This window comes from Pezoporus flaviventris, unplaced genomic scaffold, assembly GCF_033815535.1.
Source record: "Pezoporus flaviventris isolate CSIRO_AGI_PZ_B2104156 unplaced genomic scaffold, CSIRO_AGI_Pfla_v1 ptg000462l, whole genome shotgun sequence".
Taxonomy (NCBI): domain Eukaryota; kingdom Metazoa; phylum Chordata; class Aves; order Psittaciformes; family Psittacidae; genus Pezoporus; species Pezoporus flaviventris.
In genome coordinates, this window is record NW_026893009.1 from 53,100 (window position 1) to 67,361 (window position 14,262).

At 53.0% G+C, this 14,262-nt stretch overlaps 1 protein-coding gene across 1 annotated transcript in view; it reads left to right on the top strand.

Moving 5' to 3' along the window:
• TCF4 (transcription factor 4) overlaps nt 1-13,713 on the top strand; it is a 52,435-nt gene extending 38,722 nt beyond the window's left edge. The window contains exons 9-12 of the mRNA XM_061443660.1: nt 734-801; nt 7,034-7,196; nt 11,235-11,464; nt 13,570-13,713. Of these exons, the coding sequence (XP_061299644.1) occupies nt 734-801; nt 7,034-7,196; nt 11,235-11,464; nt 13,570-13,706 (598 nt within the window). The 3' untranslated portion in view covers nt 13,707-13,713. The remainder of the gene's footprint in view (nt 1-733; nt 802-7,033; nt 7,197-11,234; nt 11,465-13,569) is intronic.
• The last annotated feature ends 549 nt before the right edge of the window (nt 13,714-14,262 follow it).

The following is a 14,262-nucleotide window of genomic DNA, read 5'->3' on the forward strand; positions in this document are numbered from 1 at the left end:
GGGAGCATCCCTGCCCCATAGCCCCATAGATGGGAGCATCCCTGCCCCATAGCCCCATAGATGGGAGCATCCCTGCCCCATAGATGGGAGCATCCCTGCCCCATAGATGGGTCCCTGCCCCATAGCCCCATAGATGGGAGCATCCCTGCCCCATAGCCCCATAGATGGGAGCATCCCTGCCCCATAGCCCCATAGATGGCAGCATCCCAGCCCCATAGCCCCCATAGATGGGAGCATCCCTGCCCCATAGCCCCATAGATGGGAGCATCCCTGCCCCATAGCCCCATAGATGGCAGCATCCCTGCCCCATAGCCCCATAGATGGGAGCATCCCTGCCCCATAGCCCCATAGATGGCAGCATCCCTGCCCCATAGCCCCATAGATGGGAGCATCCCTGCCCCATAGCCCCATAGATGGCAGCATCCCTGCCCCATAGCCCCATAGACGGGAGCATCCCTGCCCCATAGCCCCATAGATGGGAGCATCCCTGCCCCATAGCCCCATAGATGAGAGCATCCCTGCCCCATAGCCCCATAGATGGGAGCATCCCTGCCCCATAGCCCCATAGACGGAAGCATCCCTGCCCCATAGCCCCATAGATGGGAGCATCCCTGCCCCATAGATGGGAGCATCCCTGCCCCATAGCCCCATAGATGGGAGCATCCCTGCCCCATAGCGCCTTTTCCTTGCAGGTGCCATCCCATCGGGAAGACGGCGTCGGGATGCGGGGGGCCCCCTCGCTGGTCCCCAACCCCTCGGCCCCATCGCCGGAGCTGAACCCCCCCCAGGATCCCTATAGGGGTGAGTGGGACCCCTATGGGATGGAGGGGTGGGAAGGGGCATCCCATAGAGCATCCCATAGAGCATCCCATAGAGCATCCCATAGAGCATCCCATAGAGCATCCCATAGGGCATCCCATAGGGCATCCCATAGAGCATCCCATAGAGCATCCCATAGAGCATCCCATAGAGCATCCCATAGGGCATCCCATAGAGCATCCCATAGAGCATCCCATAGAGCACCCCATAGAGCTTCCCATGGAGCATCCCATAGAGCATCCCATAGGGCATCCCATAGAGCATCCCATAGAGCATCCCATAGAGCATCCCATAGAGCTTCCCATGGAGCATCCCATAGAGCATCCCATAGGGCATCCCATAGAGCATCCCATAGAGCATCCCATAGAGCATCCCATAGAGCTTCCCATGGAGCATCCCATAGGGCATCCCATAGAGCATCCCATAGAGCATCCCATAGAGCATCCCATAGGGCATCCCATAGAGCATCCCATAGAGCATCCCGTAGAGCATCCCATAGTGCATCCCATAGAGCATCCCATAGAGCATCCCATAGAGCATCCCATCATAGAGCATCCCATAGAGCATCCCATAGAGCATCCCATAGAGCATCCCATAGAGCATCCCATCATAGAGCATCCCATAGAGCATCCCATAGAGCATCCCATAGAGCATCCCATAGAGCATCCCATAGAGCATCCCATGGAGCATCCCATGGAGCATCCCTTAGGGCATCCCATAGAGCATCCCATAGGGCATCCCATAGAGCATCCCATAGAGCATCCCATAGGGCATCCCATAGAGCATCCCATAGGGCATCCCATAGAGCATCCCATAGAGCATCCCATAGAGCATCCCATAGAGCATCCCATAGAGCATCCCATAGAGCATCCCATAGAGCAACCCATAGAGCATCCCATAGAGCATCCCATAGGGCATCCCATAGAGCATCCCATAGGGCATCCCATAGAGCATCCCATAGAGCATCCCTTAGGGCATCCCATAGGGCATCCCATAGAGCATCCCATAGAGCATCCCATAGGGCATCCCATAGAGCATCCCATAGGGCATCCCATAGGGCATCCCATAGAGCATCCCATGGAGCATCCCATAGAGCATCCCATAGAGCATCCCATAGAGCATCCCATGGAGCATCCCATAACGCATCCCATAACGCATCCCATAGAGCATCCCATAGGGCATCCCATAGAGCATCCCATAGAGCATCCCATAGAGCATCCCATGGAGCATCCCATAGAGCATCCCGTGGAGCATCCCATAGAGCATCCCATAGAGCATCCCTTAGGGCATCCCATAGGGCATCCCATAGAGCATCCCATAGAGCATCCCATAGGGCATCCCATAGAGCATCCCATGGAGCATCCCATAGAGCATCCCATAGAGCATCCCATAGGGCATCCCATAGGGCATCCCATAGAGCATCCATAGAGCATCCCATAGGGCATCCCATAGAGCATCCCATAGGGCATCCCGTGGAGCATCCCATAGGGCATCCCATAGAGCATCCCATAGAGCATCCCATGGAGCATCCCATAGAGCATCCCATGGAGCATCCCATAGAGCATCCCATAGAGCATCCCATAGGGCATCCCATAGGGCATCCCATAGAGCATCCCATAGAGCATCCCATAGGGCATCCCATAGAGCATCCCATAGGGCATCCCGTGGAGCATCCCATAGGGCATCCCATAGAGCATCCCATAGAGCATCCCATGGAGCATCCCATAGAGCATCCCATAGAGCATCCCATGGAGCATCCCATAGAGCATCCCATAGAGCATCCCATAGGGCATCCCATAGAGCATCCCATGGAGCATCCCATAGAGCATCCCATAGAGCATCCCATAGGGCATCCCATAGGGCATCCCATAGAGCATCCCATAGAGCATCCCATAGGGCTTCCCTTTGGGCATCCCATAGAGCATCCCATGGCGCACCCCATAGAGCATCCCATAGAGCATCCCATAGGGCATCCCTTAGGGCATCCCATAGAGCATCCCATAGAGCATCCCATGGAGCATCCCATAGAGCATCCCGTGGAGCATCCCATAGGGCATCCCATAGGGCATCCCATAGAGCATCCCTTAGAGCATCCCATAGAGCATCCCATAGGGCGTCCCATAGGGCATCCATAGAGCATCCCATAGAGCGTCCCATGGAGCATCCCATAGGGCATCCCATAGAGCATCCCATAGAGCATCCCATGGAGCATCCCATAGAGCATCCCGTGGAGCATCCCATAGGGCATCCCATAGAGCATCCCATAGAGCATCCCATAGAGCATCCCATAGAGCATCCCATGGAGCATCCCATAGAGCATCCCATAGAGCATCCCATAGAGCATCCCGTGGAGCATCCCATAGAGCATCCCGTGGAGCATCCCATAGAGCATCCCATAGAGCATCCCATAGAGCATCCCTTAGGGCATCCCATAGGGCATCCCATAGAGCATCCCATAGAGCATCCCTTAGGGCATCCCATAGGGCATCCCATAGAGCATCCCATAGAGCATCCCATAGGGCATCCCATAGAGCATCCCATAGGGCATCCCATAGGGCATCCCATAGAGCTCCATAGAGCATCCCATAGAGCATCCCATAGAGCATCCCGTGGAGCATCCCATAGGGCATCCCATAGAGCATCCCATGGAGCATCCCATAGAGCATCCCGTGGAGCATCCCATAGAGCATCCCATAGAGCATCCCATAGAGCATCCCATAGAGCATCCCATGGAGCATCCCATACAGCATCCCGTGGAGCATCCCATAGAGCATCCCATAGAGCATCCCATAGAGCATCCCTTAGGGCATCCCATAGGGCATCCCATAGAGCATCCCATAGAGCATCCCTTAGGGCATCCCATAGGGCATCCCATAGAGCATCCCATAGAGCATCCCATAGAGCATCCCATAGAGCATCCCATAGGGCATCCCATAGAGCATCCCATAGGGCATCCCATAGGGCATCCCATAGAGCATCCCATAGAGCATCCCATAGGGCATCCCATAGAGCATCCCATGGAGCATCCCATAGAGCATCCCATAGAGCATCCCATAGGGCATCCCATAGGGCATCCCATAGAGCATCCCATAGAGCATCCCATAGGGCATCCCATAGAGCATCCCATAGGGCATCCCATAGAGCATCCCATAGGGCATCCCGTGGAGCATCCCATAGGGCATCCCATAGTGCATCCCATAGAGCATCCCATAGAGCATCCCATAGAGCATCCCATTGAGCATCCCATAGAGCATCCCATAGAGCATCCCATAGGGCTTCCCTTTGGGCATCCCATAGAGCATCCCATGGCGCACCCCATAGAGCATCCCATAGAGCATCCCATGGAGCATCCCATAGAGCATCCCGTGGAGCATCCCATAGGGCATCCCATAGGGCATCCCATAGGGCATCCCGTGGAGCATCCCATAGGGCATCCCATAGTGCATCCCATAGAGCATCCCATAGAGCATCCCATAGAGCATCCCATAGAGCATCCCATGGAGCATCCCATAGAGCATCCCGTGGAGCATCCCATAGAGCATCCCATAGAGCATCCCATAGAGCATCCCTTAGGGCATCCCATAGGGCATCCCATAGAGCATCCCATAGAGCATCCCATAGAGCATCCCATAGAGCATCCCCTAGGGCATCCCATAGAGCATCCCATAGGGCATCCCATAGGGCATCCCATAGAGCATCCCATAGAGCATCCCATAGAGCATCCCATGGAGCATCCCATAGAGCATCCCATAGGGCATCCCATAGAGCATCCCATAGGGCATCCCATAGAGCATCCCATAGGGCATCCCATAGGGCATCCCATAGAGCATCCCATAGAGCATCCCATAGGGCATCCCATAGAGCATCCCATAGAGCATCCCATAGAGCATCCCAATTTAGAGCATTCCCATTTCCAGCATCCCAATTTAGAGCATCCCATCCTGAGAGCATCCCATTCTGGACCATCCCATCCTAGAGCATCCCATCCTTCAAGCATCCCAATTTGGACCATCCCAATTTATCCCATCCCAATTTATCCCATCCCAATGGAGCATCCCAATTTATCCTATCCCAATTTATCCCATCCCACTGGAGCATCCCAATTCAGAGCATCCCAATTTATCCCATCCCAATTTATCCCAATCCCAATGGAGCATCCCAATTTATCCCAATCCCACTGGAGCATCCCAATTTATCCCATCCCAATGTATCCCATCCCAATTTATCCCAATCCCAATGGAGCATCCCAATTTTTCCCATCCCAATTTATCCCATCCCACTGGAGCATCCCAATTTATCCCATCCCAATTTAGAGCATCCCAATTTAGAGCATCCCAATTTATCCCATCCCAATGGAGCTTCCCAATTTATCCCATCCCAATTTGGACCAGCCCATTATCAAGCATCCCAATATCCCATCCCAATTTATCCCATCCCAATTTATCCCAATCCCAATTTATCCCATCCCAATTTATCCCAATCCCAATGGAACATCCCAATTTATCCCATCCCAATTTGGACCATCCCATTATCAAGCATCCCAATTTATCCCATCCCAATTTATCCCAATCCCAATGGAGCATCCCAATTTATCCCATCCCCATTTCCAGCATCCCATTATCGAGCATCCCAATTTAGAGCATCCCAATTTATCCCATCCCAATTTATCCCATCCCAATTTATCCCATCCCAATGGAGCATCCCAATTTATCCCATCCCAATGGAGCATCCCAATTTATCCCATCCCAATTTATCCCAATCCCACTGGAGCATCCCAATTTATGCCATCCCATTATCAAGCATCCCAATTTATCCCATCCCAATTTGGACCATCCCATTATCAAGCATCCCAATTTATCCCATCCCAATTTATCCCATCCCACTGGAGCTTCCCAATTTATCCCATCCCAATTTATCCCATCCCACTGGAGCTTCCCAATTTATCCCATCCCAATTTATCCCATCCCACTGGAGCATCCCAATTTATCCCATCCCAATTTATCCCATCCCAATTTATCCCATCCCAATGGAGCATCCCAATTTATCCCATCCCAATTTATCCCATCCCACTGGAGCTTCCCAATTTATCCCATCCCAATTTATCCCATCCCACTGGAGCATCCCAATTTATCCCATCCCAATTTGGACCATCCCATTATCGAGCATCCCAATTTATCCCATCCCAATTTATCCCATCCCAATTTATCCCATCCCAATGGAGCATCCCAATTTATCCCATCCCAATTTATCCCATCCCAATGGAGCATCCCAATTTATCCCATCCCAATTTATCCCATCCCACTGGAGCTTCCCAATTTATCCCATCCCAATTTATCCCATCCCACTGGAGCATCCCAATTTATCCCATCCCAATTTGGACCATCCCATTATCGAGCATCCCAATTTATCCCATCCCAATGGACCATCCCAATTTATCCCATCCCAATTTAGAGCATCCCAATTTATCCCATCCCAATGGAGCTTCCCAATTTATCCCATCCCAATTTGGACCAGCCCATTATCGGGCATCCCAATTTAGAGCATCCCAATTTGGACCATCCCATCCCAATGAAGCATCCCAATTTATCCCATCCCAATTTATCCCAATCCCACTGGTGCATCCCAATTTATCCCATCCCAATTTGGACCAGCCCATTATCGAGCATCCCAATTTAGAGCATCCCAATTTATCCCATCCCAATTTATCCCATCCCAATTTATCCCAATCCCAATGGAGCATCCCAATTTATCCCATCCCAATTTATCCCAATCCCACTGGAGCATCCCAATTTATGCCATCCCAATTTGGACCATCCCAATTTATCCCAATCCCAATGGAGCATCCCAATTTATCCCATCCCATTTTCAAGCATCCCAATTTATCCCATCCCAATTTATCCCATCCCAATGGAGCATCCCAATTTATCCCATCCCAATTTATCCCAATCCCAATGGAGCATCCCAATTTATCCCATCCCAATTTATCCCATCCCAATGGAGCATCCCAATTTATCCCATCCCAATTTATCCCAATCCCACTGGAGCATCCCAATTTATGCCATCCCAATTTGGACCATCCCAATTTATCCCAATCCCAATGGAGCATCCCAATTTATCCCATCCCATTTTCAAGCATCCCAATTTATCCCATCCCAATTTATCCCATCCCAATCCCAATTTATCCCAATCCCAATCCCTTTTTCCCCCCCTCCAGCCCTCCCCGGCGGCCTCCAAGCCCCCAGCGTCTCCTCGGCCAGCTCGGAGCTCAAATCCGATGAGGAAGGCGACGAGAACGCCCGCGATTCCCAACCTCTGGAAGAGCGCAAGCTGGACGACGACAAGAAGGAGCTCAAAGCCCTGCCGAGGTCAAGATCTAGGTAACGGGAATGTCGGGAAAAGGGGGGGGGGGGAGAACCGGGAATTCCATAGGGATCATCCCGTTGCGTTCCCTGGATCCCGCTTTGGGGTTGTCGCTTGTTTTGGGAGCAAAGGATGCGGGAGGTTTGGGTACCAAAGGATGAGGGAGGTTTGGGTACCAAAGGATGCGGGAGGTTTGGGTACCAAAGGATGCGGGAGGTTTGGGTACCAAAGGATGCAGGAGGTTTGGGTACCAAAGGATGCAGGAGGTTTGGGTACCAAAGGATGCGGGAGGTTTGGGTACCAAAGGATGCGGGAGGTTTGGGTACCAAAGGATGCAGGAGGTTTGGGTACCAAAGGATGCAGGAGGTTTGGGTACCAAAGGATGCGGGAGGTTTGGGTACCAAAGGATGCGGGAGGTTTGGGTACCAAAGGATGCGGGAGGTTTGGGTACCAAAGGATGCGGGAGGTTTGGGTACCAAAGGATGCAGGAGGTTTGGGTACCAAAGGATGCAGGATGTTTGGGGAGCAAAGGATGCGGGAGGTTTGGGTACCAAAGGATGCGGGAGGTTTGGGTACCAAAGGATGCAGGAGGTTTGGGTACCAAAGGATGCAGGAGGTTTGGGTACCAAAGGATGCAGGAGGTTTGGGTACCAAAGGATGCGGGAGGTTTGGGTACCAAAGGATACGGGAGGTTTGGGTACCAAAGGATGCGGGAGGTTTGGGTACCAAAGGATGGAGAAGGTTTGGGTACCAAAGGATGCAGGAGGTTTGGGTACCAAAGGATGCGGGAGGTTTGGGTACCAAAGGATGCGGGAGGTTTGGGTACCAAAGGATGCGGGAGGTTTGGGTACCAAAGGATGGAGAAGGTTTGGGGAGCAAAGGATGCAGGAGGTTTGGGTACCAAAGGATGCAGGAGGTTTGGGTACCAAAGGATGCAGGAGGTTTGGGGAGCCAAAGGATGCAGGAGGTTTGGGTACCAAAGGATGCAGGAGGTTTGGGTACCAAAGGATGCGGGAGGTTTGGGTACCAAAGGATGCGGGAGGTTTGGGTACCAAAGGATGCAGGAGGTTTGGGTACCAAAGGATGCGGGAGGTTTGGGTACCAAAGGATGCGGGAGGTTTGGGTACCAAAGGATGCAGGAGGTTTGGGTACCAAAGGATGCAGGAGGTTTGGGTACCAAAGGATGCGGGAGGTTTGGGTACCAAAGGATGCAGGAGGTTTGGGTACCAAAGGATGCAGGAGTTTTCGGTACCAAAGGATGCGGGATGTTTGGGGAGCAAAGGATGCAGGAGGTTTGGGTACCAAAGGATGCAGGAGGTTTGGGTACCAAAGGATGCGGGAGGTTTGGGTACCAAAGGATGCAGGAGGTTTGGGTACCAAAGGATGCGGGAGGTTTGGGTACCAAAGGATGCAGGAGGTTTGGGTACCAAAGGATGCAGGAGGTTTGGGTACCAAAGGATGCAGGAGGTTTGGGTACCAAAGGATGCAGGAGGTTTGGGTACCAAAGGATGCGGGAGATTGGGGTACCAAAGGATGCAGGAGGTTTGGGTACCGAAGGATGCGGGAGGTTGGGTGCCAAAGGATGCGGGAGGTTTGGGTACCAAAGGATGCAGGAGGTTTGGGTACCAAAGGATGCAGGAGGTTTGGGTACCAAAGGATGCAGGAGGTTTGGGTACCAAAGGATGGCAGGAGGTTTGGGTACCAAAGGATGCGGGAGATTGGGGTACCAAAGGATGCGGGAGATTGGGGTACCAAAGGATGCAGGAGGTTTGGGTACCGAAGGATGCGGGAGGTTTGGGTACCAAAGGATGCGGGAGGTTGGGTGCCAAAGGATGCGGGAGGTTTGGGTACCAAAGGATGCGGGAGGTTGGGGTACCCAAGGATGGAGAAGGTTTGGGGAGCAAAGGATGCGGGAGGTTGGGGTACCAAAGGATGCAGGAGGTTTGGGTACCAAAGGATGCAGGAGGTTTGGGTACCAAAGGATGCGGGAGGTTTGGGTACCAAAGGATGCGGGAGGTTTGGGTACCAAAGGATGCGGGAGGTTTGGGTGCCAAAGGATGCGGGAGGTTTGGGTACCAAAGGATGCGGGAGGTTTGGGTACCAAGGATGGAGAAGGTTTGGGGGAGCAAAGGAGCGGGAGGTTGGGGTACCAAAGGATGCAGGAGGTTTGGGTACCAAAGGATGCAGGAGGTTTGGGTACCAAAGGATGCAGGAGGTTTGGGTACCAAAGGATGCGGGAGGTTTGGGTACCAAAGGATGCGGGAGGTTTGGGTACCAAAGGATGCAGGAGGTTTGGGTACCAAAGGATGCGGGAGGTTTGGGGACCAAAGGATGCAGGAGGTTTGGGTACCAAAGGATGCGGGAGGTTTGGGTACCAAAGGATGCGGGAGGTTTGGGTACCAAAGGATGCAGGAGGTTTGGGTACCAAAGGATGGAGAAGGTTTGGGTACCAAAGGATGCAGGAGGTTTGGGGAGCAAAGGATGCGGGAGGTTTGGGTGCCAAAGGATGCAGGAGGTTTGGGTACCAAAGGATGCAGGAGGTTTGGGTACCAAAGGATGCAGGAGGTTTGGGTACCAAAGGATGCAGGACGTTTGGGGAGCAAAGGATGCAGGACGTTTGGGTACCAAAGGATGCGGGAGGTTTGGGGAGCAAAGGATGCTGGATCCCATCCATCCCTGACTTCCCTGATGTTCCAAAGGCCAGGCCATTCCCAACGTTGGGAATATCCTAGTTTTTAGGACAATGGGTCCTTGCTCTATGGGGCAGGAGAATGGGGTCCATGGGTGATGCCCCATTCCCAATGGGATCCTTGCTCTATGGGGCAGGAGAATGGGGTCCATGGGTGATGCCCCATTCCCAATGGGTTCCTCTCTCCATGGAGACCCTTGAATGGAGTCAATGGAAGATGCCCCATTCCCAATGGGTTCCTCTCTCCATGGAGACCCTTGAATGGAGTCAATGGAAGATGCCCCTTTCCCAATGGGTTCCTCTCTCCATGGAGCCCCTTGAATGGGGTCAATGGAAGATGCCCCATTCCCAATGGGTTCCTCTCTCCATGGAGCCCCTTGAATGGAGTCAATGGAAGATGCCCCATTCCCAATGGGTTCCTCTCTCCATGGAGCCCCTTGAATGGAGTCAATGGAAGTTGCCCCATTCCCAATGGGTTCCTCTCTCCATGGAGACCCTTGAATGGAGTCAATGGGAGATGCCCCATTCCCAATGGGTTCCTTGCTCCATGGTGGCATCAGAATGGAGTCAATGGGAGATGCCCCATTCCCAATGGGTTCCTTGCTCCATGGAGCCCCTTGAATGGGGTCAATGGAAGATGCCCCATTCCCAATGGGTTCCTTGCTCCATGGAGCCCCTTGAATGGAGTCAATGGAAGATGCCCCATTCCCAATGTGATCCTTGCTCCATGGAGCCCCTTGAATGGAGTCAATGGGAGATGCCCCATTCCCAATGGGTTCCTCTCTCCATGGAGCCCCTTGAATGGGGTCAATGGAAGATGCCCCATTCCCAATGGGTTCCTCTCCATGGAGCCCCTTGAATGGAGTCAATGGAAGATGCCCCATTCCCAATGGGTTCCTCTCTCCATGGAGCCCCTTGAATGGAGTCAATGGAAGATGCCCCATTCCCAATGGGTTCCTCTCTCCATGGAGACCCTTGAATGGAGTCAATGGGAGATGCCCCATTCCCAATGGGTTCCTTGCTCCATGGTGGCATCAGAATGGAGTCAATGGGAGATGCCCCATTCCCAATGGGTTCCTCGCTCCATCGAGACCCTTGAATGGAGTCAATGGGTGATGCCCCATTCCCAATGGGAGCCTTGCTCCATGGTGGCATCAGAACGGCATCAATGGAAGATGCCCCATTCCCAATGGGTTCCTTGCTCCATGGAGACCCTTGAATGGAGTCAATGGAAGATGCCCCATTCCCAATGGGTTCCTCTCTCCATAGTGACATCACAATGGATTCAATGGGCGATTCCCCATTGGAACCTCCATTGGAATCCCCTTTATGTCCCCCCCCCCCCCCAACCCCAACCCCATTGCAGCACCAACGACGACGAGGACCTGACCCCGGAGCAGAAAGCCGAGCGGGAGAAGGAACGGCGCATGGCCAACAACGCCCGCGAGCGCCTCCGCGTGCGGGACATCAACGAGGCCTTCAAGGAGCTGGGCCGCATGGTGCAGCTGCATCTCAAGAGCGACAAGCCCCAAACCAAGCTGCTCATCCTGCACCAGGCCGTGGCCGTCATCCTCAGCCTGGAGCAGCAAGTGAGGGGTGAGTTGTGGGTTGGGTTGGGTTGGGTTGGGTTGGGTTGGGTTGGGTAGGGTTGGGTTGGGTTGGGTTGGGTTGGGTTGAGTTGGGTTGGGTTGGGTTGGGTTGGGTTGAGTTGGGTTGAGTTGGGTTGGGTTGGGTTGGGTTGAGCTGGGTTGGGTTGAGTTGGGTTGGGTTGGGTTGAGTTGGGTTGAGTTGGGTTGGGTTGAGTTGGGTTGGGTTGAGTTGGGTTGGGTTGAGTTGTGTTGAGTTGGGTTGGGTTGGGTTGAGTTGGGTTGGGTTGGGTTGGGTTGAGTTGGGTTGGGTTGAGTTGGGTTGGGTTGGGTTGGGTTGGGTTGGGTTGGGTTGGGTTGAGTTGGGTTGGGTTGGGTTGGGTTGGGATGGTTTGAGTTGGGTTGAGTTGGGTTGGGTTGAGTTGAGTTGGGTTGGGTTGGGTTGGGTTGGGTTGGGTTGAGTTGGGTTGGGTTGGGTTGGGTTGGGATGGTTTGAGTTGGGTTGAGTTGGGTTGGGTTGGGTTGAGTTGGGTTGGGTTGGGTTGAGTTGGGTTGGGTTGAGTTGGGTTGCGTTGAGTTGCGTTGGGTTGGGTTGGGTTGGGTTGGGTTGGGTTGGGTTGCGTTGAGTTGGGTTGGGTTGGGTTGAGTTGGGTTGGGTTGGGTTGGGTTGAGTTGGGTTGAGTTGGGTTGGGTTGAGTTGGGTTGGGTTGGGTTGAGTTGGATTGGGTTGGGTTGGGTTGAGTTGTGTTGGGTTGAGTTGGGTTGGGTTTGGTTGAGCTGGGTTGGGTTGAGTTGGGTTGGGTTGGGTTGAGTTGGGTTGAGTTGGGTTGAGGGTTGGGTTGGGTTGAGTTGGGTTGTGTTGAGTTGGGTTAAGTTGGGTTGGGTTGGGTTGGGATGGTTTGAGTTGGTTGAGTTGGGTTGGGTTGAGTTGGGTTGGGTTGGGTTGGGTTGTGTTGGGTTGGGTTGAGTTGGGTTGAGTTGGGTTGGGTTGAGTTGGGTTGGGTTGAGTTGTGTTGAGTTGGGTTGGGTTGGGTTGAGTTGGGTTGGGTTGGGTTGGGTTGAGTTGGGTTGGGTTGAGTTGGGTTGTGTTGGGTTGGGTTGGGTGGGTTGGGTTGGGTTGGGTTGAGTTGGGTTGGGTTGGGTTGGGTTGGGGTTGTTGAGTTGGGTTGGTGGAGTTGGGTTGGGTTGAGTTGGGTTGGGTTGGGTTGGGTTGGGTTGGGTGGTTGAGTTGGGTTGGGTTGGGTTGGGTTGGGATGGTTTGAGATTGAGTTGGGTTGGGTTGGGTTGGGTTGGTTGGGTTGGGTTGGGTTGTTGGTTGGGTTGAGTTGGGTTGCGTTGAGTTGCGTTGGGTTGGGTTGAGTTGGGTTGAGTTGGTTGGTTGGGTTGAGTTGGGTTGGTTGGTTGGGTTGGGTTGGGTTGGGTTGGGTTGGGTTGGGATGGTTTGAGTTGGGTTGAGTTGGGTTGGGTTGGGTTGGGTTGAGTTGGGTTGGGTTGAGTTGGGTTGAGTTGGGTTGGGTTGGGTTGAGTTGGGTTGGGTTGGGTTGAGTTGGGTTGGGTTGGGTTGGGGTTCGTTGATGGGTGGATGTTGGTCGTCTGTTGGCCAGCATCAGGCATTCATCGTGCATCATCGTCCATCCGTGATCCATCCGTGATCATCCATTCACCTTCCATTCATCTTGTATCATCCCTTCTCCATCATCCATCCATCCATTATCATCCATCCCCAATCCATTCATCTTCATCCATGCATCATCATCCCTTATCCATCATCCATCCATCATCCATCATCCATCCCTTATCCATCATCATCCATCATCATCCATCCCTTATCCATCATCCATCCATCACCATCCAGCCATCATCCATCCATCATCCATCCATCCACCATCATCCATCCATCATCATCCCTTATCCACCATCCATCCATCATCCATCTATCCATCATCATCCATCCATCATCATCCATCCATCATCCATCCACCATCATCCATCCATCATCCATCCATCATCCATCCATCATCATCCACCCCCCATCCCACCCATTCCCTACGGAACCCCCTTCCCCCCCGCCGTAGCGATGCCTTTCACCCCCCCTTTCCCCTTCCATCCCACCAGAGAGGAACCTGAATCCCAAGGCGGCGTGCCTGAAGAGACGGGAAGAAGAGAAGGTCTCCTCGGATCCGCCTCCGCTCTCCTTGGCGGGGCCCCATCCCGGCATGGGAGATGCTTCCAATCACATGGGACAGATGTAAAAAGGCAAGGCTGGGGGTCGGGTATCCATGTTTCCGTCCGTGTGTCCGTCAGCATCCAGCATCAGTATCCATCCATCATCCATCCATCATCCATCATCCATCAGCATCCATCCATCAGCATCCATCAGCATCCATCAGCATCCATCAGCATCCATCAGCATCCATCATCCATCAGCATCCATCATCATCCATCATCATCATCCATCCATCATCATCCATCCATCATCATCCATCCATCATCCATCGTACATCATCATCACCATCATCCATCAGCATCATCCATCATCATCCATCATCATCATCCATCAGCATCCATCATCATCATCCATCCATCCATCAGCATCCATCCATCATCATCCATCATCACCATCACCATCATCATCCATCCATCCATCCATCCATCAGCATCCATCATCCATCCATCCATCCATCAGCATCCATCCATCATCATCCATCATCATCATCCATCCATCATCCATCAGCATCCATCATCATCATCCATCATCATCCATCCATCCATCAGCATCCATCATCACCATCATCATCCATCATCATC